Source organism: Marmota monax, unplaced genomic scaffold (genome assembly GCF_021218885.2).
Source record: "Marmota monax isolate L192 unplaced genomic scaffold, Marmota_monax_Labrador192_F-V1.1 WCK01_AAM20220418_F8-fsc00046, whole genome shotgun sequence".
Taxonomy (NCBI): Eukaryota; Metazoa; Chordata; class Mammalia; order Rodentia; family Sciuridae; genus Marmota; species Marmota monax.
In genome coordinates, this window is record NW_026692486.1 from 3,113,443 (window position 1) to 3,136,387 (window position 22,945).

Genomic DNA, 22,945 nt, shown 5'->3' on the forward strand with positions numbered 1-22,945 from the left:
GTGTGATCTTTACACTGGGAGAACAGGATCATAATTAAGAATGCTTTGCTGAACATGGTGGTAAATGCCTGTAAACCCAGTGGCCTGGGAGGGTGAGGCATGAGGATAGCAAGTTTGAGGCCAGTCTCAGCAATTTAGTGAGACCCAAACTCAAAAAATAAAAAGGGGTGGGGGGAGTATAGCTCAGTGGTAAAGCACCCCTAGGCTCAACCTCCAGTACCAACTATCAGTTTTTTTTTAATTATAGGGCAGTAAAACAATCCTGTCTAGGAGAGCACATGCATACCAATGACGTGAATCACTTTGTGCCTATACACAACTATTAACACTTCAGTTCTTATTTTAATTTTTTTTTTGGTCTTAGACACAATACCTTTGTTTTGTTTATTCATTTTTATGTGGTGCTAAAGATCCAATGCAGTGCCTCATGTGCTAGGCAGGTGCTCTACCACTGAGCCAAACCCCAGCTTGTTTTTAGAAAACAAGCAATTGTTACTCTTGGCCCATTTTCTTGAAGGAAGAAGATGTTGATATAAAGCCTGCAAAAAAAAGTGAAGCTCCATTTACTCATAAAGTGAATATGAAAGCAAGATTTGAACAAATGGCTAAAGCAAGGGAAGAAGAAGAACAAAGAAGAATTGAAGAACAAAAGTTTCTACGAATGCAGTTTGAACAAAAAGAAATTGATGCAGCACTACAAAAGGTACTAGGCTTACATATTTTTTAAAAATTTTTTCTAAGGAGGCTTTTAAATACCATAATTTTATGAAGAGGAATTTACAGAATGTTTTAATAGCTTTCAAGTAATTGGAATAATGTGTACTTAATAAGTGTACATTATTTACTTTCACCTTCAAAATTCTACTACTATACCGCCGCTTTGAAAATACTGATATTATAAATGCCATCCTGAATGCATTTATTTTAATACAGAAAAGAGAAGAGGAGGAAGAGGAGGAGGGTAGCATCATGAATGGCTCCATGATTGAAGATGAAGAGCAAACCAGATCAGGAGCTCCGTGGTTCAAGAAGCCTCTGAAAAACACCTCAGTTGTAGATAGTGAGCCAGTCAGATTTACTGTTAAAGTAACAGGAGAACCCAAACCAGAAATCACATGGTGGTTTGAAGGAGAAATACTGCAGGATGGGGAAGACTATCAATATATTGAAAGAGGAGAAACTTACTGCCTTTACTTACCAGAAACTTTCCCAGAGGATGGAGGAGAGTATATGTGTAAAGCAGTCAACAATAAAGGCTCTGCAGCTAGTACCTGTATTCTTACCATTGAAAGTAAGAATTAATCATCTTTTAATCTTTTTATTCTATTAAAAGTTTTTTCCTATTAAAAAAATTATTTTTCTTTTTCTCTTTTTTAGCTGATGACTACTAGGGTACCTTCTCAACTTGGAACTTTTTCTATCTACAACTTTCTTTCTTCCTACTTTCTGTGGCAGTACCAAAAAGGATACCAGAAGTACCACTCTGTTGACTTCTTAATTCCTTTTCATAAGTCTTCAAAACACAAACTTATTACAGAATATTGTTTTTCAATTGAATATCAGATTTATCAACATATTCTACAATATGTATTTTAGCAGTCAATAAAATATATTTATGAGAGTGGGAAATTGATTCAATTATTCTATCAGAACCTAATTACAAGGGTGGTAGTATATTTCCCATATTCATAGCAGTTATGTTTTTAAAAAGTAAACATTATTTTGCATGAATTATCTTTAGTGAGCTTTTATACCTAAAATTAGTCAGAAGTAGACTGAGACAACTAATTAGGAATCAATTTGAGTTAGTTTGTTTTCTTAGAGGAACAGAATTCTGAATGTTGTAGTTTTAGAGTCTTTCTGAAAAGAGGGGGAATAAGATCATTCTTTTCATGGAAAAGGGAGAACATGCAGAAAAACAAAAGTTTAAGAAAGAATTTATGGAAAACAGACACCAGAAAACACCTAATAAGAAACCACTATCTATACATTGTTCTGAGTGTCAGGGATACTTAAATATATTTTTCAGATGTGTGTAATATATAACCAAACCACTAAAGCAAATTTTATTATGATCTTGTCTGAACAAATTATGTTTTAATTAGAAAACATTTTCAACATAACTGTAGAGGACTGAGTAGAAAGCCTTTAATTAAAAATACTAGTCTATTTGTAAATAACTAGTTATGTTCTGTCATTAAGTTGTTTTTATATTTTAATTTTCTGGAAGACAGATTTATTTTACAATGTAAACCCATAATAAAGTAACTTGTATATTAAAGAAAAAAGTCTTTCCTTGGTTTAAAGATTCCTACAAGCAGATGTTTACCCTTATCATTAGAATTCTTACCCACAATAATCCTTTAAAGACAGTCAAGACAAAATTCTTTTTCCTGAGTATTAAATGCATAAAAGACACAAAGTACTCTCTTATAATTCAAAGTACATTTATTTATTTATTTTATTGAGGAGACCAAAATGAATACAAAATTACAGCAAGCATACGTCCTTTTACATACAGTGTCATTAAAGCAAACTCTAAACCACAGTTTGTAAAGTATTCAATTTACCTCAAGTCCAAGCTGCATCTCCCTAAGACACTGTTCCCATCACAGTAGCCATTTTAAGCCAATCTTCTTTTTACACACGGGTAGTTTCTGTAGAGAACACTTTTCTCAGGACGAAAATGCATCGAGCATGCATAAGAAAAAATATATATATATATATTCGCAAATACATTTAAGAGTTTTCTTTAGGGGTATTACTGAAGAAAATAAAACTCTGGGATTTATTTGCTTTTTAAAAGCACCAATTTAAAAATCCCTCGAAAGTTTTATTGTGGTAAGAAAAATCAAGTGACTGTTCAAATAAAACGTAAGGTTATTTTCAGAGTCAAATTATATTTAACTAGGTATTGTTAAAAAGCATTTTTAAATGAGGCAGAATTTGCAGAAAAAAAAAAGTAAAACATCCTCATTGATTAGTAAACTCTACTACATTATTCTAGACAACAGATAACTTTTTAGGTAGAAGATTCTACTGGAAGAGCATCCAAACAAATACTGTTACTTAGTAATATACTCCTATTTCTTTCTAAGTCACTCTGCTACACCTAACCAAACCTGCCATTATGAATAAACCTCAAAGATATTTGTTTAAGGATACGTTTTACAATGTTAATAAACAACTAGTATCAAATCACTATTCTTAGTATTAAACCATTTTCATTAGTTAAAACACTATACTTATTTCTAAACAAAACAAAAAAAAACAAAAAACATCAAACTATAGAATTCTAAGTATCACAACACTAAGATGTTTTAAAAACACATTGTCAAGTTTTTGCTCAAGTGCTAATCAAATCAATCAGTTAAATTTCAATCTAAACATTTTTTTTCCCTACCACCACTAAGATCCATTATCATTTCAAACCATCTGGCTCACCTTTTCTGCTTTCCCTTTATTTCAAAATTATGGAAAGGTTAGCGCCATTTTAAAAAAATGCTTATTTTATCAAGAAGGCTTATGAATTAAAAAATTCTCATGAGATAGCAACAATGCCACAATATCTATTAGCATTCATCTATATTTTCTTTTATAAAAATGCAAACTACAACTAACCAAAACTTGACAGGCTCTTAAAGTCAAGAGCCCCTTTGTATTATCAAATTTTAACATAACTAGCATTGACTATCAAACACACAAAAGCATAAATGTGGTGCAGTAACTTAAGAAATTTAACAGTTCATGGAACATTTAAGATCAAGTGAACAGCACTTTAAAATGAAAAGTGATCAAAAGCAGGTACATTACACCCTATACCATATTATGTATGGGAATACATTTCATATTTCTCAATTATGATTTGCCAATTTTACCTTCTACATTGAGCCCTTCTATGGTCCATGCTCATCGGCTCACCAATGGCATACACTCAAAGGATTCCTCTTTATGGGTAACTATCTCAGGACCTGATTTTATGAGCTATGATTTGGTGCTTGCAGCATCTTCAGCACTGTGTGTGAAAATGAAGGCAGTATTTTTGAATATTTTTCTTTGATGTAGAGATAAGCAGGAGTTTTAAAAGGATCAGCACATTTTAGAAACTGAATAAACAAAACTGGTATGATGCTGCTTTAATACAATCATCTTAACTCAAAATTATGTACCAGTTAAAATCATCTATAAGAACACACAAACACTTAAAACTGGCAAAAATAAAATAAATGCAGCGTCAGTTATTAAAATATTATAAGTCAGAAAAATATTGGTTGCTACACAGATTATGAAAGGTTATTTGCTATACAGTTAACATTTCACTGATGCACATGCCTTTTATCAAAACATACTGCCAGTATTTCATAATTTTTTCTTTTCAGCATTTGTTATGAAAACAGACTTGTCTAAGAAAAAAAATGATAATAAAAACTGTCCCATAATGTTCTTACTGATTTATTATAGTTCAAGAATAAGAAAAAAGAAAATAAAGAAACCATAGCTTTGGAGGGCAAAGAAAATGTCGTGTCAATCATAAACAGACTGTGAAGGCTGTTGAAGTTTCTGACCAACCGATTTCCTAAATTTTGAAAACTATGCAACTGTCCTTTCTTAACTGCAACAATTTTATATTTTGGGGAAAAATGCAAGATTTGCATGTAGATCAGTTATAGCAGCAATCTACATTACTTTCGTTTTAATAAAAAAATTAAAATGAAAAACATAACCCAGAAATGTACAGTTGCTTGAACAACTTAACAGACTTTCCACTAAAATGGTAGCATAACAAAATACATTTTGGGGTAGCAGCAGCAGATTGCTTTTGAGTACACAACCACAAAAACCTCACAGGGACAACATTAATGTACTGAAATATTTATTTATATATGTCCTTAGGTTGTGCTTACCTGTGCTTTTTGCAGCAGAACCTAAGGTGGAAGGTCTGGGAAGGCACTGTGAAGTATAAATAATTGCACTGTTTGCAATTAATAAAGATTTTAAACCTTAAATGAATCAAAATCAACAGCCTCCAATTTGTGAGTTATGATACTGAATCCAACTGAACTATTTCTTCAGTTTTAATTAATAAATGCACCACTTTCCTAAAAGATCATCTACACAACAGAATCATGCAAAATACTCAAATTTTCATGTCAATACCCTAATCTTAAAGATAATAGATTAACTAACTCCTTAACTATTAAACTTCAAACTAGTACTACACATCCATATCTAAATAAGGGTAAGGGAAATCACTCTAGGTTATATAAAACAATCAAAAACATTTCAAAATATCTAAAATGAACTGTACTGCTATTTTCCCCTACAGGTAATCTCAACATTTTGTTCTTGCACATCTTCCTTTACAGTATATTCAAAGCAACAAATGGTGCTCCCCACCAATGACAGAAAATATATTTATGGTGTTAAAAGTGCTACATTGCTTATTATTTGCAAGCTGAGAACCACTTCTGTCTTACACATTTCAAGTTTTTCATATTAATATACGATATGCATATTTTAACCAAAAAACAATATTTTAGGAGCACCAATAATACTGTTCAATTTTTTTAATGATCAAGTTTTCTTTAGCTATAGCTAAAGCATATCAAAAATACTTACCCATTAAGCTCACTTAGAAAAAAAAAAACAGAACTATGTATTATTCTATGTTAAGCAATTATAGTTTTCCAAGATATTAGCACTGTATTCCAACATAATATTCACACAAAATATGGCATTTGCATTATGTGGAACATTGACAAAAAGATACTGTTGCAGTTCATCAATTTGTCATTCTGATGTACTTACAGTGCAATGCTCCTTGAAGGAACACAATCAAGGATGATACACAGCACAGTCCTCCTCACCCCTACAGAGCTAGTTCTATACTGGCTGGATCAAACCTGCACTTCAACAGACAATGGCAAGACAGACTGTATTTGCATGTAGTCTATAAATATGCAAAGAGCCAACAAATATGCAAAGAATAAAACAATGGATTTCAACAAAATATCAGAACTTCAGCATGAGTGTTAAAGAGTAATAAAATGATTTCAAGTACATAAAAAAATTAAGTTGATTCAATGATTGGACTTGTGCATTTACAAAACAAAGCTTATCTATACTGCAAAAATAAAAAAAGAGAAAAAAGAAAAAAACTTGAACGTTTCCATACCCCAATTATGTTTCAATGGCAGATGCAATGTAGCTATACTTTTTGCATACTACTCGCTTTTCTACCCTAAATTTAGAAAGAAACACACTAATATTATATACATCGAAAGAGTTACTTTACATGAAAAAAAAGTCATTATACTACTCAAATTCACTATCTGAAAACTGTTTAAAATTAGTTATGCTGAAACAGTCTTGGAAATCAAGTAAATATCAAATTAAGAACAGAAAGGTTAACTGTTATAGCAGCAGTACAGGTCTGAAACAGTGGTCATGTATAAAAGGAAATTTTACTGTTAATGCAATGGAAGTATGCCAAAAGATCATTGTACACACATGCAGTTTTTAATCAAACAGAAGGGAAAAAAATGAAGATATCAGGATTACTTGTGCTGAAATAGCCAGATACAATAAATGGAAAAGTCTCCAATCTACTACTATACTGCAACGGGGAAAAAACATGCCAGTGTTTAAAAACTCAATAATTCACGGGGAAAGCTTACATATTTGTGTATATGTATCTTATCATTGCTAAGAAATTACGAATTCTTTAAATACCCACATATCCAACTTACCGACACAGGAGGTTTCATATCATTTATTGTAAAGCACAAAACAGGCATTTTTAAAAGTGAAAGTATACATTGAAAAAGTACATTTATATCACAAAGCATTGACCACATAATAGTTGCAAATACATTTGCTGGAATGTGTACATCTACACTAAACACTAAAAACAAACCAATTTTCATTTCTACACAGAAATATTAACCTCCTATCAGTAGTGATAGATATTTTGTACATTTTCAAAAAAAAAAAAAAAAAAGAAAAAGAAAAAGAAAAAGAAAAAAAAGGGAAAAAAAAAAACTACTTTAAACCAAAAACAAAATTAAGATCTTCATCAAGTCGTCTGCATCCATATATTTAACAAAGGTTTTTTTCCCCCACACAATGAAGCAAATACTGTATTGTCCACTTCTTATTATTGGCCCTGTGCAGAAGAGATACATAAGAAATACACAAAAAGTTAAAGAAAATCCTTTAAATGGAGCTAATTCAGGAGTGAATCCTTTAAGAAAGAAAAATTGGTTAATATAAATGTTGGTGGCTTCTTGCATGATTTGCAAATCCCTGGGGGGAAGAAAATTTATTTTTAAATCAAAGGCATTGTAGAAATATTCAACACTCAGATGCCAGAAAGAATTATTTAAAATAAAAAACAAGAAACCCCCCAAACAAAACAAAAAACCAAATATACAACATTTCAGTTATAGTCTGCCAGATGAAAATAAAAAAGATAAACAATCCCAAACAGACAAAACAGTAAACATGCAGAAAACATGATTGGAGGGGGAGGGGGGGGAAATCAACAAATTAGTATATTTATTTATTATACCTGAGGTGCTGGAGGATGCTGTGGCATTCCCTGGGGACTTGTCTGGGCATAATAAGCTGCTTGTTGTCTATAGTACTCAGCCCAGGCCGCACTATAATCTGGCTGACCACCTGGTGGAGCCCCAGTAGGAGCAGGAACTGCTTGACCTTTAAGAAAACAGAACAACTTTGTTGCTGCAACCATAATTAAAAGCCCAGAAGAATCTCATTTCTAACAAAAACAATACCTTGCTTCTTGTAATATTCCTCCCAAGCCTTTGAATAATCTTGTGTCTGCCCTTGTTGACCTAAAAAACAACCCCCTATATTTTAACCCTATATTTTAATATAAAATTATATCCACTGTAAGTACAGGTTATAATGACAAAGCAGAGGGTCAGAATTCTGCCTGTTTATCTTAAATATTCATTAGTGTTGAAACTACCCTGAAAAAAAAAAACAAAACCCCTCTTTTCTTAGTCTTATGTTAATCATGGATTTTTAGAAGGCATCACTATTAATTAAAACAAATACTTGCCAAAATCCACATAGCCTTAAGTAAAGGTAAAAATTCAGGCATAATACTTGAATCAATTCCAGAGTTAAACTGTTACTGTTCCGAATAAGTTTCAAAAGTACTTCAAGTTAAGTAGTCTGTAAACCTTTGGATGGTGCCCTGGTAGTGATGGCAAACAGAGGGTAAAAGAGAGAAAATTCTCTATTTTTTTGGTTGTTTCTCTGTTTGGATTCATCTGTTATACAACTGGTCTTGAAATTCAAGCCCTCAACAGAGAATTACAAAAAATATTTATAGAAAACACTTAAAGGCCATGACAGACTCAATGTTTAAATTACAACCAAAAATTATTAAAAATAACTTGGCAAATAACACAAAAAATTAGATCAACGAAACACAATACTCATGAGGAGCAGATCTTTCTTTAGGCAAGATGACTTTTCTGAATTATAAGATTAAAGAGACACTGAATGGGCTCTGAAAATATAATTATAAAAGATTTTCTGAATAAATATATTGTGCATGTTAAGGACACTGCTGAGTATATTTGGAGGAAAAATTATCTGCAACTTACTTTGTAATTGTCCATGTACAAAAAACATTAAATACAAAGGGATATGAATCACTTTTTAAAAATGGTGAAACTGGATATTTGCTGTACCCCCCACCGCCTCAATTTTCTGAAAGTGGGAAATTTTCAAAATAGAAAACACAGCTGGGCAGTGGTGTGTGCCTGTAATCCCAGGTACTTGGGAGGCTGAGGCAGGAGGATCACAGGAGGTCAGCCTGGGAAACTTAGGAAGGTCCTGTCTCAGAGAAAACAAAGGGCTGGGGATATAGCTCAGTAGTGGAAAACCTGCTTAGCATCTAGGCCACACACACACACACACACACACACACACACACACACACACACACACACAAGCAGCAAGGAGAAACAAGGACATGTTTTCTTAATCATAGCTCCTACACATGAACACTTGGTTCTATTACATAATTACATAGAAAAAATACTGGAGCATTATATAGGAAGCTATTTTTATGTTTGCTGGATGTTTCCAAAAAGGCAACTTTATGTAGTTTAAGAAAGTAGTAGCCACCATTATAAAATTGTAACAATTAAAAAGCCACTGAATGAATAAAATTTTAAGTTATAACCATTAACCTTAAAAATGAATAAAAACCCTTTCTTTGGGCAACAGAGAAAAATTTACTACAAAAAATTCTCAATATTTCTTTTTCTTCCATAAATAACTTTTTCCAAAAGCGAGTTTAACATTTTGACCTTTATAAGGAGACAAGTCAAACAAGTTTCAATATTTGCAAAACAAATACCAGGTAGTAAAGGCAATAAAAACACATCTCTTTCATCCTTGGAAACAAACCTTGTTAAGAGAGCAATAATTCCCACTTACAAGTTTATAAAATGAACAAAACTTCATTGTAAGATATGCTTAGGTTGCTTGCTTGCTTATTTATTTATGGTGCTGGGGATTGAACCCAGGGCCTTAGTGCATGTGAGGCAAGCACTCTACCAACTGAGCTATATCCCCAGTTCATAACAAGATGTTAAACAGACATGTGCAGAAAAAACTCATTAGACTCAAATATTCCCTAACACCCCCCCCCAAACCCAAGTATCTGATGAAAAACTAGAAGTAAGGTGTTAGACTCAAAGAAAAATATTTGTTAAGTTGTCAACATTTTACATTTCAATCTGAAACATACGTTAAAAAAAAAAAAAAACTATTTGGGCTGGGGTTGTGGCTCAGTGGTAGAGTACTTGCCTAGCACATGTGAGGCATTGCTTTTGATCCTCAGAACCATGTAAAAATGAAGAAAATAAAAGGTATTATGTCCATCTACAACTAAAAGGAAAGAAAAACTCATTTCACCTTTCCCGTCCAAAGGCCAAATGTTACTCATTTTGCCAAGTTAAGAAGACAAAAGAACTCTTCCTATTTAATGTACTTAAGACTTGGCTCTCTACCTCCAGTACTTCCGTTTCTTTTTATGGGTAACAACTTTCTACTATAGTCGAAGAATCACTATTCCTTGAACAGTGTGTAGCACTCAATTATTTCTCCATATATCCTCCCACAATTCCTCTTGCTCCTTCTTCAGGCTTATGATACCAGATGGCTAGTGTTCTGAGTCCATCATATCAGTGCTTAACATCAGAAGGGCTTTTCTATTTTTTTTAAAAATATTTATTTAGTTGTAGATGAACTCACAGTATATTTATTTTTATGTGGTGCTGAGGATTGAATCCAGTGCCTCAAACATACGAGACAAGCACTTTGCCACTGAGCTATAGCCTCAGCCCCAGAAGGGCCTTTCTTAAGTCAAACTTTTCCCAAAATGATTTCACTTACCCTGCTCCAAAACAGAAATTATCTCTCTAGTTTGAAACCTTATTTGTTCTCTTATGGAGTATTTGCTAATTAGTTAAACTCTCTAGAATCTCATTTTTAAGAATTTAATCACCTGAGTTTCTTTGGGGGAAAAAACTCCAATGTCATAGCCTGCCTAGTTTGGTAAAGAGTACTGGATGGGAAATCAAGGGAACTAGGAAATCTGAAGTCTTGGAAAATCTAGACCAACTGAAGGGTTAACAAGGAAGTGGGTTGTGAGTAAAGATTTTTATCTCCCAATATTATCATTCCTTTTCCTCCTGCCATTTATGATACTTGATGACTGAACTATATTTAAAGTCTCTTATTTGTGGATACCCTAAAAAGAGCCTGAGGATTATACCTAGAAGAAATCAGAGTAGTTAAGCAAAGGTCATTTACAAAAAAAAACTGTTATAGGAAAAAATAAATTGACATCCCTATCATATAATAAAAATATGTTCATTAAACATGCAACTAAATTATCTAGTCTTAATTTCTTTAAAAAGTACATTAAATGGGCGAAGTGTTACACACAGTGGCTTGGGAGGCTGAGTTTAAGGTTGGCCTGAGCAACTCAGAGAGGCCCTAAGTAACTCAGTGTAACCTTGTCTCTAAATAAGACATATGGCTCAGTGACTTAAGTGCCTGTGGTTCAATCCTGGGTACCAAAAAAAAAAAAAAAAAAAAAAAGGTGGGGAGACACATATGAAGGGGCTGAGGGTTGTGGCACAGTATTACAGCCCAACCTGGATTCAATCCCTAACACAACCCAAAACAATTACATGAGAGGCAAATGCCCAACCAGTCTATACAATCTAACATAATATCTACAGAACGATGATTTTAAAAAAAGGCTGGCAGGGAAACAGTAGTAAATGAAAAATTACAACAAAGGCAAGTTAAAATGCCTACACTTTTATAGTAATAATCAGAAATCAAAGTACTCACTTTGGGCATGTAAAATATAAAACAACTCAACAGAAAACTTTTTAGCGGTTGTGTTGCCAAGAAGCAGTAGGATATAATAAAGCACAGAAGCCAAACTCATCCCCCAATAATTACCAAGTCATTAAAAGGTCTTTGTTTTTACCCACTTGGTAACAATATAGGAACATGTCTGGCATGGTGTGAAAAAAGAAGTTTGAACTAATGTATTTTAACCTCAACATGCTTAATTCTTTAAAATGATAAAGTTATTATATTAAATTTAAGGTGGATATAGGTCCTAACCACTGTGTTGCCAGGGCATGATTATTCACAGCATGCCCATTCACATAATAAATTATGTGGTCACACTAAGAAGAGTATATTATTTAGGATTAAAGTTAAACAACTTCTTAATGCAGTTGCTGTAGATGTGTCTAAGCTAAGCTAGGTCACAAAAACAAAATTAATAAATCTGAGAAATCCTTAGGAATGATACACAGCATGACACTCTTTTCAAGGTCATTGTAACTGGAAAAATTAATCTTCCTTAAACAGCAATCAGCCAAGCCTGGTGGCCTACATCTTTAATCTCACTGACTTTGGGGCTGAAGCAAACAGAGGACTGTAAATTTGAGGTTAATTGGCAATATACTGAGACCCTGCCTCAAAAACAAAAAAATTTTCAAAAGGGCTGGATAGGTAGCTCAATGGTAGAGGGCTTGCCTAGCCAGCATAAGGGCCTACATTCAATCCCTAGTACCACAAAACCAAACCAAACAACTAACCAAGAATTAGCTTTGCAGAAATCTTTAGAAAACACTGAAATTTATACTTAAAACCACAAGTAGACTATCTTACAACAAAATTCTACCTTTTTCTGTGCCAGTGAAGGATGGGCAAATTTATCTGTTTAGCTTTCATTTGTGACTTTCATTTTTGATAACTGACTGTGGTAATGGTATGTTACTTTAAAAAGAATTATAAGCCAAAGCATCTGAAAAACAACAGTCTAGAAGTATAGTACCAGGTTCTAAATGGTCCCTAAAAACATAAAATTTGTGAAATAGGTTTGGGACTTGTGAAGTAAAATTCAGATTCTATCTCAATCTGTACAAGTGAACTGTTAGTGAAGAGAAAGCTCTTTTCCTTTGCATGGCAGTTTGATTTTTCAAATATATCATTTCATTTGACTAACAATCGTATCCTTTTAGATCAGGTCTCCTAGCTCCTATGCTCTAAATGCACTCTCAATATGTACCACTATGCTAGGCATATGGCTTTATGTAAGCTATAGTTATTGAAGGAAAAAGTTTTTTTCTAGGTGACTTATTTTCCCTTTTTCATACATACCAGTGTTATTTAAGTAATTCCCTTCTCTGTAGGTTACTTCTTACCTGGTTTACTGTTTATTGGGTGGTGGTGCTGGGATCAAACCTAGGACCTTGTACATGCTAATCAAGTATTCTTCCCTGAACTTCCTCAGACCTTACCTGCTATTTTGCAGCAAAAATGATAGCACACACAACCAACTTCTGCTTGGTGCTCAGAAATATAACTTCATATCATTTATGCTAGTTATAAAGGTTAACTGGCCTTTGACAAAAGTTCAGCAATATTCAAAGTCATATATGCCAGTGAGAAAAATTCCAGTTACAAATAAAAACTGATTAACAAATGCATTTCCTTGTTAATAACTACAGATTTTAAGATTTATTTTTGTTTGTGTGGTGCTGGGGATTGAACTCATGATTTTGCATGTTAGGCAAGTGCTCTACCACTATGCTGCAAACCCAGACCAAATGTAAGAATTATTTGTAGTGGCTGAAGATCCAGTTATTTTATAATGTAATTTTGGTAATTATTCCCTCAATATTACAATAATTAATGAATCAAAATTATAAGGACACACACACACACACACATATATATTTAAATATACACAACATACCCATTTTCTTGTAGTACTCTTCCCAAGCCTTGGTATAATCAACCTGTCCAGCTGGAGCTGGATTTTGCTGATCTCCTTGTTAAAGAAAAACAACAAAAAAGTAAGATTAAAAGTTTTTAAAGGCTATTTTGAGCCTTTCCTTCTGCTTCTTGGAGTGTAGGAATTGGCAGTGGACTATGATGGAGCAGTGAGGTAGAAGGGAGTTGCTGTGTGATAGTGGCGTTGTCCCTGCTAGTGCCAAAGACAGAAGATGATGGGGCTAGAGATATAGCCCAGGTGGTAGGAGTGCTGGCCTTGCGAGGACAAAGCCCTGCATTTAATCACCACACACACAAGCGCGCAAACACACACATATACAACAGAAGATGGTGTAAGATTGAGATATTGGACAGATAACACTGGTTATTATATATATATATATGCGCAAACTGACGTCAAATAAGAAAATACATCGAGGATACCCGATTCTCACCATATAGGAAAAAAAATTTTTTAAAGTTGTAGATGGACAGCATGCCTTTACTTGTTTAGTTTTATATGCAGTGCTAAGGATCGAACCCAGTGCCTCACACATGCAGGTATGAGAGCAGGGGGTATCACAGATTAAACTCAGGGGCACTCATAGATTAAACTTAGGTGCTTTGCCGCTGAGCTGCACAGCCCAAGCCCTTACCATTTTTAAATATGAAAAGGGAAAACACTTTAAAGAACTATTCCTAGTTGTTTTTTTTTCTTTTGGGTGGGAGGGATATTAGGGTTTAAACCCAGGATGTACCACTGAACTGAGCTACACTCCATAGCCCTAGACAAGGTCTTACTGCCTAGGCTGGCCTCCAGCCTCAACTTCCCAAGTAGCTGAGATTATAGGTGTGTACCACCATGCCCAAATATTTCCTAGTTTTGTCTGCCGAAAAAAACTAGATGTAATGACACCTCAGTAGCAATATGCGTACAATTTGGTTTCTAAATGTCATCCTTCATTAAAGGGAAATCATGCCAGGCATGGTGCTGTGTTGGCTATAATCCCAAAGACTCCAGAGGTCAAGGCAGGAGGATTCCAAGCTCCAGGACAGCCTCTTCAATTTTATGAAACCCTGTCTCAAAGAATTAAAAAAGAAGGTTTGGGGAGGTGGCTGAGTGATAAAGACTGCCCCTGAGCTTAACTTATGATACCCTCTGCCCTCCACCAAAGGAAATCAGGAACCTTTGTAGAAATGGCTAGAGCCCGAAAACATAAAATAAACATTGTGCCAGAAAATAAGAAAGTGTTTAAAGAATTATAGGCACTTCAAAAGGATACAGGAGCCACCTTGAAGATACTACTGACTGGCCCAATTTAGGACAATCTGATTATTAAAATAATAAAAAATGATTTAAAAAAATACAAAAGGAACCCATATCGATATAAAGAACTAAATAGGATAAAAAGGGAAAGCTCTTTATGATAAAATATCAACTAATAAATGTACAAGTATAAAATCAAAATTATCATCACCATGCTAGTATTAAAAGCAGACATTATTAATGAAGGCTGTTTGATAGAAGTTTGACAAAGAACAGTATAATCTCAATATAATGCCCCCAGAAAATACTAATTAATTTTAAGAGAAAAATGGTAGTATCATGGCCCAAAAACCTAACACACATCAATCAATATGACCAAATGGTCAAGCTTACTGTCACCAGATATGGAAGATTTAAACATTTTGATTCCTGTTCAAAGTATAAACATCACTGCATAGTTCCTCGAGTTTTCTTGTCAAGTAAGCATTACCTTATGGTCAACAGAAAAGATTGAATAGGCCAGGCATAGTGGTGCACACCTGTAATCCCAGTTACTTGAGAAGCTGAGGCAGGAGGATCGCTGGAGCCCAGGTTTTCAAGACCTGCCTAGGCAATACAGCGAGAATCCATCTCAAAAAAGAAAAGGTCAAAGGGACCTAGATTGGCAATCTTTTAACAAAACACAAGTCTGCACTCTACTATATAACAGAGGGAAAAAAAATTTAAAAGGAACGAGGAACAATTTCAGATTGGGAAGAGTGTGTTATATTACCAAATGGGATCCTGCATCAGGAGAGAAAGTATTAGGACAATTGGTGAAATCTAAATAAAGGCAGCACATTGGGACAGTAATGATATATTAACGTTGGGAGACTAATTTTCAGGGCTCTATAACGAAATGACGACAGTAAACATGGACACATATATGAGAGGGTAATGGAGTAGGTGGAGATAAAACAACAACTTGGCTATCTGTGTGTTCCTGATTTTGTTCTTATGAAAAGTTTCAAATTATTTCAAAGTAACTTAATTTAAGAATGCAAAATCTATAGCACTGAAGTTATAACTGAATTTAATGTTAGAAACGTTACGTATTATACAGTGATACACTTCATATATAATTTTGAATGTTTTGGCTTTTAAATACAAAATAAATTGTTTAGTTACCATAGTTACCTTGTCCATTAGTCTGGGTTGTAGTTGGTGCACCTGCAGGAGCTGCAGGTGGTGGCTGTGCTTGCTGTTGGTAATAGTGAGCATAATAAGCAGCCCAAGCTGCTGAATTTGGATCCGTTCCTGCCTTAGCTGGAATAAACACAAGGTTCAAGGTTTATATCCAAAGTCCATCATCTCTTTACTCTCTTACATAAATGCAGCTTTCTTACAAATAAACCCCTCAATCAACAATAAAGAGTAAATGGAAACTTTCAAATTTTCTAATATTTTTGTTAGCTTCTATTATAGAAAATTGAGACTCAGTGATTGACTTTCAAGGTTACAAAATTACTTGAGCAGCAGAATTGAGACATGAACTTGGATCCAATGCTTCAAACCCAATGCTTTATCTAAAACTATCTTGTGCCCTTGTTCTTCTAAACCAGTTTAGCTCAAATGCAACAGTTCTATCTGGAAAATGATTAAAGGAAAAAAGATTTCTAGGGGCAATTTGTATAAGAAGGAAGCAATTATTTTAGAACTATGACTCATGTCTTGCCCTGTTTTCCAGGAGGAAATAGAAATCTTAGAAACAGAGTAACCACATTTCATTCTATTTCACAGGAGGTATCATAAACTTGATGTTACTGCCCTAATGGAAATGTATTCATTCTCTAGAATCTTTAGGATGCTCAAAGCTTTTAAGCACAGCACAACATTCAACAACATGTTTGATGATACAAATCTAGCTATCTTTCTTATTCTAGCCCTGTATCTCTCTTTTGTCAATACCTCTCTAATACCCAAGTTCTAGCCACAACAAATTGTTTGTACTTTTCTAAAGTCACCATGATTGGGCCTTTTGTCCTAAGTCTCCTCTGCACTTGGCTCATCTTCATTCACCTCTCATAAATCAACTGATATGTGATGTGAAGTCTGAAACCTTTTGGTCAGCCAACAGAAGTCCTCTTATTGATTCTGTGCTTTGTAATAAATTAAAAATGTTATATAAATACTTTTTATTATTTTATATCTATAATAATATATTTCCTTAGCCAGAGTCTATATCCACAAGTAATCTGTTCAGCCTTTATTCCAAAGCAGCAGCAATTCTCAACTGTGGAACTTGAGAAAAAAGGGGCAGTATTTCTAGAAAAAGAAAATTATAACATACTGTATTAGTCACCCCCCAAATCTTTCCCAAGTGCTCAATGTACCACACTTTGATATGTGAATACTGTAATTATCTGCATGCCTACTAATAAATATAAATATTTTACTTGATACAATATCTGGATAGAGAAATTAAGATAGAACAAACTTTTTTTTTCTGAGCTGGGTTCTTGTTCAGTTGCCCAGGTTGGTCTCGAACTCCTGGGTTCAAGTGATCCTCCCACCTCAGCGCCAGGCAGATAAAACAAACTTTAACAAGCAACACTTACACTTCTTCATGTGTAAACCATAAAAAGAAAACCAGTCTCACAGTTACTGTATCTAATATGTACTGAAAACTAACTATTCATTCAACATAACATCCATTCATTTATCATCATTTTGTAGGTAAGAAAAAGGGTTTAGAGGGGTTCAAAAGCTTCCTCAATGTCCCACAATCATTAAGTTTCAGAACTAGTACTGTTCTAGATTTGTTTAATCCTGTAGTCCAAGTTCTCGACCACTACACAAATGTTGACAGATCATTTTACAGAATACTGACAGTAAAATATTACAGTACTATAAGTCTAATAAAAGCAACATCTAATCCAGAGACTCAGGAACAACTAATAAACCTGAGGTGAGCCAACTAGCTGTCACCTTTTAGCTAAATGGGTTACTTATGTACCAAAAGCAATGCTGGAAGCCATATTCACTGATTAGGGCTTATAGTATATTTATAGTGGACTTCATTACTACTCCATGTGGGAAACAGACAATGATACAAAGATCACTTTTCACTCCTATTGTTTTTTTTAATCATGCTACTCACCCAAAACAGTGCTCATAGGTATAATCCTGAAACGCAGTGACAAAATATATAAATGTGCCCCTTAATCTGCTCAAACTCTTGACTTGTTCCTTGGTAATCACACCATTCCAAATAGGTTCCAAAGAAAATGCTTTTAATTTTTAAAAGATGGACTATGACTGTTCTAGAGCAAATAATTTTTTTATGCTACACCTGTATGTACCCCGTAAATCCTTCAATCACAGTGCTGCTTACACTAGGAGTACATTCTTTAGCTTTGGGACATTTGTGCAAACTCAACTTTGTATAACCAGATGCTAGAAGTGAATTTGTTCCTTAAGTGAGTAGAAACTGTGGTTTTGGTGACTGTCATGTCATCAGATTCCACAGAGCAAACTTCCTATAAAATGAAGGTATTTTATAACAAGGGAGCACATTTAAATACAAAAATACTTAACCAAATTTAATTAAATAATTTCATTTTAATAAATTGTGTTAATTTTTTTCTTTCAATAAATATACATTGTGCATAAAGAAATCCATAATTCAGGATACATTCTCTTAAACTACTCCAGTGGAAAATGTTCAAAAAGGAGGTAGAGCAGTTAAAAAAAAAAAAAAAATCATTTATAAATGACATGTGGTTTTGAAGAATGCCTATTTGCCCAATATGAAATGCAAACTATATGGTATGGCAAAATCAAGAGACTAGAATGCATATTAAAAAAAAATCCAGATTTGAATGAGAAAATAAGTATAATTAGAGTTCCAGCATGCAATTATTATGTTAAGTTGTCCTATCATGAATACTAACACAGACAGCTCATGTAAGCTTATTTGAGAACTGGGAAGTGAAAGCTCAAGTATTTAACACTTTATTAGACCCTTAAATAATCTTATAAACAGGAATTTAAAAAAATTTTTTTGTGGACAAATTACAATTAACACACCATAAACATTTGATACACTGGTATCTAAAATCAAAGCCACTGTATTTCTTTCTGTGTAGCTTTTGGCTGTTAGCACTCTTATCAATTTAGAAGTAGAGAAAGCCCAAAAAGTTTCATGAAAGCGGAAATCATTTCAGTCTTATACACTGTGGTAGAAGCAATGCCTAATATTCTGTAAAGAGTGAACACAATGCATGCAAATGTGAAGTCAAACAGAAAACTTAATATAACAAGGGATAGTAGACAGATACAGATAACACAAAAATAATGTTATCCTTTACCTGGATCAGGAGGAGCCTGTTGCTGCCAATGTGGATATGCATTTCCCCACCCCTGAGGAGCATATGGGGCTGGAGGACCACTGAAAAGAAAATCAATATGAAAATACAATTTACCAAAACTTAAAATCTTTATGAAAAAGTCCAGAACCAAATGTAGTACTTACTGAGGAGCTGGGCCAGGTGGTCCAGGATTATAAGGTGCAGGGTTGTATGGTCCCATTGGAGTTCCAGGCCCTGGAGGCCCAGGAGGCCCATGGGGGCCTGGGACACCATGGGGCCCATGGGGTACAGGGGGCCCTAAAGGATTTACTGGGCCCTGCAAAATAAAACCAAGATAACACAAAACATTCAGAAAAAGAGTGATGGTCAAAATAACACAAAGGCCAAATAATCTTACAGTTCTGTCCTCTTATATATACCAGTAACAAATTTTAGTTTTATTCCTTTCTTCATTCTTATTGCAAAATATTTGTACTTGTCATATCGAGACATAATTCACAAAAATAGCACTAACAAATGAATTCAAGAACTGATATAGTTTCTAATCAATTCTTTTGAGATAGTTCTGTATCTCCATTGCAACTTGATTTACCATATTAATCACAAACACTTCTCAGATAATTATTCACATTTTTTTCTGCATTTACTCTATCTTTACTCCCCTAAATCAACAACCATCCTGATGAGATATACCCCCCCCCAAATGTTTAAATTCTATAATGTGAATAAAATTACATGAAGTTTACTAATTCTCTCTCAAACTAAAATCTGCCACATAACCTTTTTATTTCTGTACCTGGAATCCCATTTAGAACAATAATTCTTTTTTCCTTCTTAAATATCATTTCTAAATAGCAGGAAAATTCCACTTACAATTGATAAATCAGAATTTTTATATCCATATTGTGCCAGATAATAATTAAAGTTTAGCCAATTTCTTCCCCTTTAAAAAATTTTTTTTAGATGCTGACGGACCTTTATTTATATGTGGTGCTGAGAATTGAACCCAGTCCCTCACACATGATAGGCAAGCGCTCTACCACTGAACCACAACCCAGCCCACTTATTTCTTTTTTTGACAAGTCAACTTGGAAAGACATTTGATTTAAATGCCTAAAACCCTCCTTTCTCAGTTAATACCAACTCATCATGGGCTGGGGTTGTAGCTCAGTGGTAGAGAGCTTGCCTAGCATATGTGAGGCCACGGGTTCGATCCCCAGCATAAAAAGAAATAAACAAAAACAAAATAAAGGTATTATATCCAGCTACAACTAAAATATAAAAACAAAAAACAAGAAATGAGACTTTTTGGACATGTATTAATTTACTTCAGTTAACTTTCTCACTAAGAAACAGGGAAACAGTTTCATGACCTTTTAAGCCCCTTATTAACTTGCCTCTAATTGCCATCATCCCTCACATCAATTAATAGTTAACAGAAAGAAAAAAGGAAACATTTTACAGGGCAAAGTTCTAGGCATTTTTAAGTGAAGCATACTCATTTTTAATCTCTTCATGTCTATGAACTAGGTACTGTTATCTTCATTTTATAGGAGGAAACTGAGGCACAGAATAATTTCTTCAGGCCACACAGTTAATGTGTCACGGGATTTTTAATCCATGTAGTTAAGTCATAATCAGTTTTATAACTTAAAAAAATTTAAAAACTGATTATACAAAAAAGGTTCTCTAAGTGTCTATTTCTCCATGAATCCAACAGAAATCTTGACCCACACTTGCTAGGTTAGTAAAATAAAAAATTATAATGTGCTATTCATTTTCTGCTTTGGCATTAAACCTCTGTTATTACTGAGTCCAGAACTATTCATTTTTAGAACGAATACACTTATCCATACCATAGAACTTATTAAAAAAATACAAATAGTCTTCATTCTAAAACCTGTATGATTGCGATCCAATCCAAAACCCAGAATTTATACCTTGTGTTATGAAGTGGGAGATCCACTGAATTTATCTTTTTTTGCCTCACCAGGCATGGGTATATACTTAGGATCTTTATAAACACTTTATTTTCATTACGAACTCCCTTCAGCTATGTTTCACAACTTTTCACCAAAACTAACACTGTATCTGTAGCTAATACATCTCTTATCTGAGTACACTCAACTGTAAGGTGGTTGGTAAGCACCTTTAACTGTATATTTTATTAATTATTTCCATTGCCAGACGCCTTCTATTAAGAAACCTATACTTTAGTATAATTAGTATAATGGTACACTTTCTTATGATGCATCTGAATTAATGCTTTACATAAATTAGAAATTTAAAGCATACTCACACCAATCTTTTCTTCTATGAGTTGCCGAGCATAGTCTATTTGCTGTGGAGTGCCACGAATTGTAAATAATTTCATATTAGGGTCTGCATTAGGTGGAGGATTTCTCTGAAGTTCTATTCTTGCACCAGACTGTTGGCTTATGCTTTTTATGGTCTCACCTCCTAAAATCAAAAGATATTAATTTTAGGTTCAAAGGATATAAAACATACTATTCAAAACAAAATGGTCACTATTAAATAGCCATAAAAATTTTGGGGGCACTATCCTGACAATATTCTAGTAGGATTTTCATTTATTCTACATTTCAATTACATGAAGCATTTCATGTTTTAAAACTGTATTAAAGTTCACTTAAAATTACACACTCTTTAATGTGTATTATAACTTACCAATGCAAAAAAACTAACATATTTCTAAACATAAAACTTTTAAAAAAATTATTATTTATTAGTTATGGGTGAACACAATATCTTTATTTTACATTTACGTGGTGCTGAGGATCAAACCCAGTACCTCATGCATGTTAGGCTAGAGCTCTATCTCTGAGCCACAATCCCAGCCCCACATAAAACTTTTTAACAATATGTGGTTCAGGAAAAAACAAAGTAAACTAAGAAAGAAACCCACTCAAACCACTTTTTTTGTGGAAAAAAAAAATTGGGGGGTGGTGGTGCCAGGGATTGAACCTAAGACCTTATGCACGCGAGGCAAGCACTCTACTAAGAGAGTTTGGGCTATATCCCCAAACCACTCTATGAGTCAAGTTTCTTATACCAATAAGTTTCTGGTCCCCCTCTCTCTAGGAGCCAATTAATATCAAATCCTACTCTTTTTCTGTAAGTATACATAAAATACTTCATTTGTTTTATTATTACATTAATATAAACATATTTTATTGAAATTTTATTAAAATTTAGCCAAAGAGAAAAATTATTGCTACCTGTTTACAAAAGCATGAGAAATACTATCCAGAAAAACTGTTGTGTGTTAAATATTAAAAAAATTTTAATACATTGCCTTTTCCTATTATTAATCCAGTCTTCCCGGTTGGCACAATGAAATTAAATTCCTGTAGTCCACCAGGTGGTCCCATGTTCCAGTTGCCTTGACCTCTACCTCTTCCTCGACCACCAGGTCCAGGTCCACCAGGATTACCAGCCTAAGGAGGGAAAAGACAAGAAGTCAGCATAGAAATGAACATTCTTTTTCTATGACAAAATTATTTTCTCCAACTCTCTATTATCAAACCAGAAATTTAGAGACCGGTTCAGAAATAATTTGACAAAAACAATAACTTTTTTTTATACTGGGTGAATTAAGGGAGGATACTTATTCTGCTCCAAGAGGTTACTCCCTTAAAGCAGTTTACACTTTCTAGTGATTAATAAAGTAATATCAAGTGGACTATAACACAAAATATAAGGGGCACTTTCAGATATAAAGGAAAATACTTCTCCAATGCAAACAAAATGAAATATTAACTTTCTATCAAACCTGAACACTTCGAAGAAGGTCTGTAATAATTTCTGCAGCATGTTGACATCGGTCTGGGGGTCCTGTTATTTGTGCTATTCTATCAGGTGTTGTTCCATCATCTTTGAAACAAATTGAAATTAAACATTAAATGCATGTCAAAACTAGCTGTTCCTTGCATGCACAAGGCCCTGGGTTCAATCC

The 22,945-nt window shown here is 33.9% G+C and overlaps 2 protein-coding genes across 23 annotated transcripts in view; one reads left to right on the plus strand and one right to left on the minus strand.

Moving 5' to 3' along the window:
* The window catches only part of Nexn (nexilin F-actin binding protein), a 44,411-nt gene extending 42,790 nt beyond the window's left edge, over nucleotides 1-1,621 (plus strand). For 6 of the 8 annotated variants that reach the window (XM_046443191.2, XM_046443194.2, XM_046443190.2 and 3 more), the window contains 3 exons: nucleotides 518-703; nucleotides 934-1,291; nucleotides 1,378-1,621. In XM_046443191.2, the coding sequence (XP_046299147.1) occupies nucleotides 518-703; nucleotides 934-1,291; nucleotides 1,378-1,391 (558 nt within the window). In that variant the 3' untranslated portion in view covers nucleotides 1,392-1,621. Of the gene's footprint in view, nucleotides 1-517; nucleotides 704-933; nucleotides 1,303-1,377 lie in introns of those variants that run through there. The other 2 variants (XM_058578946.1, XM_046443195.2) reach the window with 1 other exon arrangement.
* Nucleotides 1,622-2,430: 809 nt separating this feature from the next.
* Fubp1 (far upstream element binding protein 1) overlaps nucleotides 2,431-22,945 on the minus strand; it is a 31,848-nt gene continuing 11,333 nt past the window's right edge. For 4 of the 15 annotated variants that reach the window (XM_046443181.2, XM_046443180.2, XM_046443187.2 and 1 more), the window contains 9 exons: nucleotides 22,763-22,863; nucleotides 22,286-22,427; nucleotides 21,269-21,429; nucleotides 19,134-19,285; nucleotides 18,970-19,049; nucleotides 15,788-15,925; nucleotides 13,337-13,411; nucleotides 7,571-7,716; nucleotides 2,431-5,908 (listed from right to left, as the gene is read on the minus strand). In XM_046443181.2, coding sequence (XP_046299137.1) covers nucleotides 5,870-5,908; nucleotides 7,571-7,716; nucleotides 13,337-13,411; nucleotides 15,788-15,925; nucleotides 18,970-19,049; nucleotides 19,134-19,285; nucleotides 21,269-21,429; nucleotides 22,286-22,427; nucleotides 22,763-22,863 — 1,034 coding nt within the window. In that variant the 3' untranslated portion in view covers nucleotides 2,431-5,869. Of the gene's footprint in view, nucleotides 5,909-6,756; nucleotides 7,166-7,570; nucleotides 7,717-13,336; nucleotides 13,412-15,787; nucleotides 15,926-18,969; nucleotides 19,050-19,133; nucleotides 19,286-21,268; nucleotides 21,430-22,285; nucleotides 22,428-22,762; nucleotides 22,864-22,945 lie in introns of those variants that run through there. The other 11 variants (XM_046443182.2, XM_046443189.2, XM_046443188.2 and 8 more) reach the window with 8 other exon arrangements.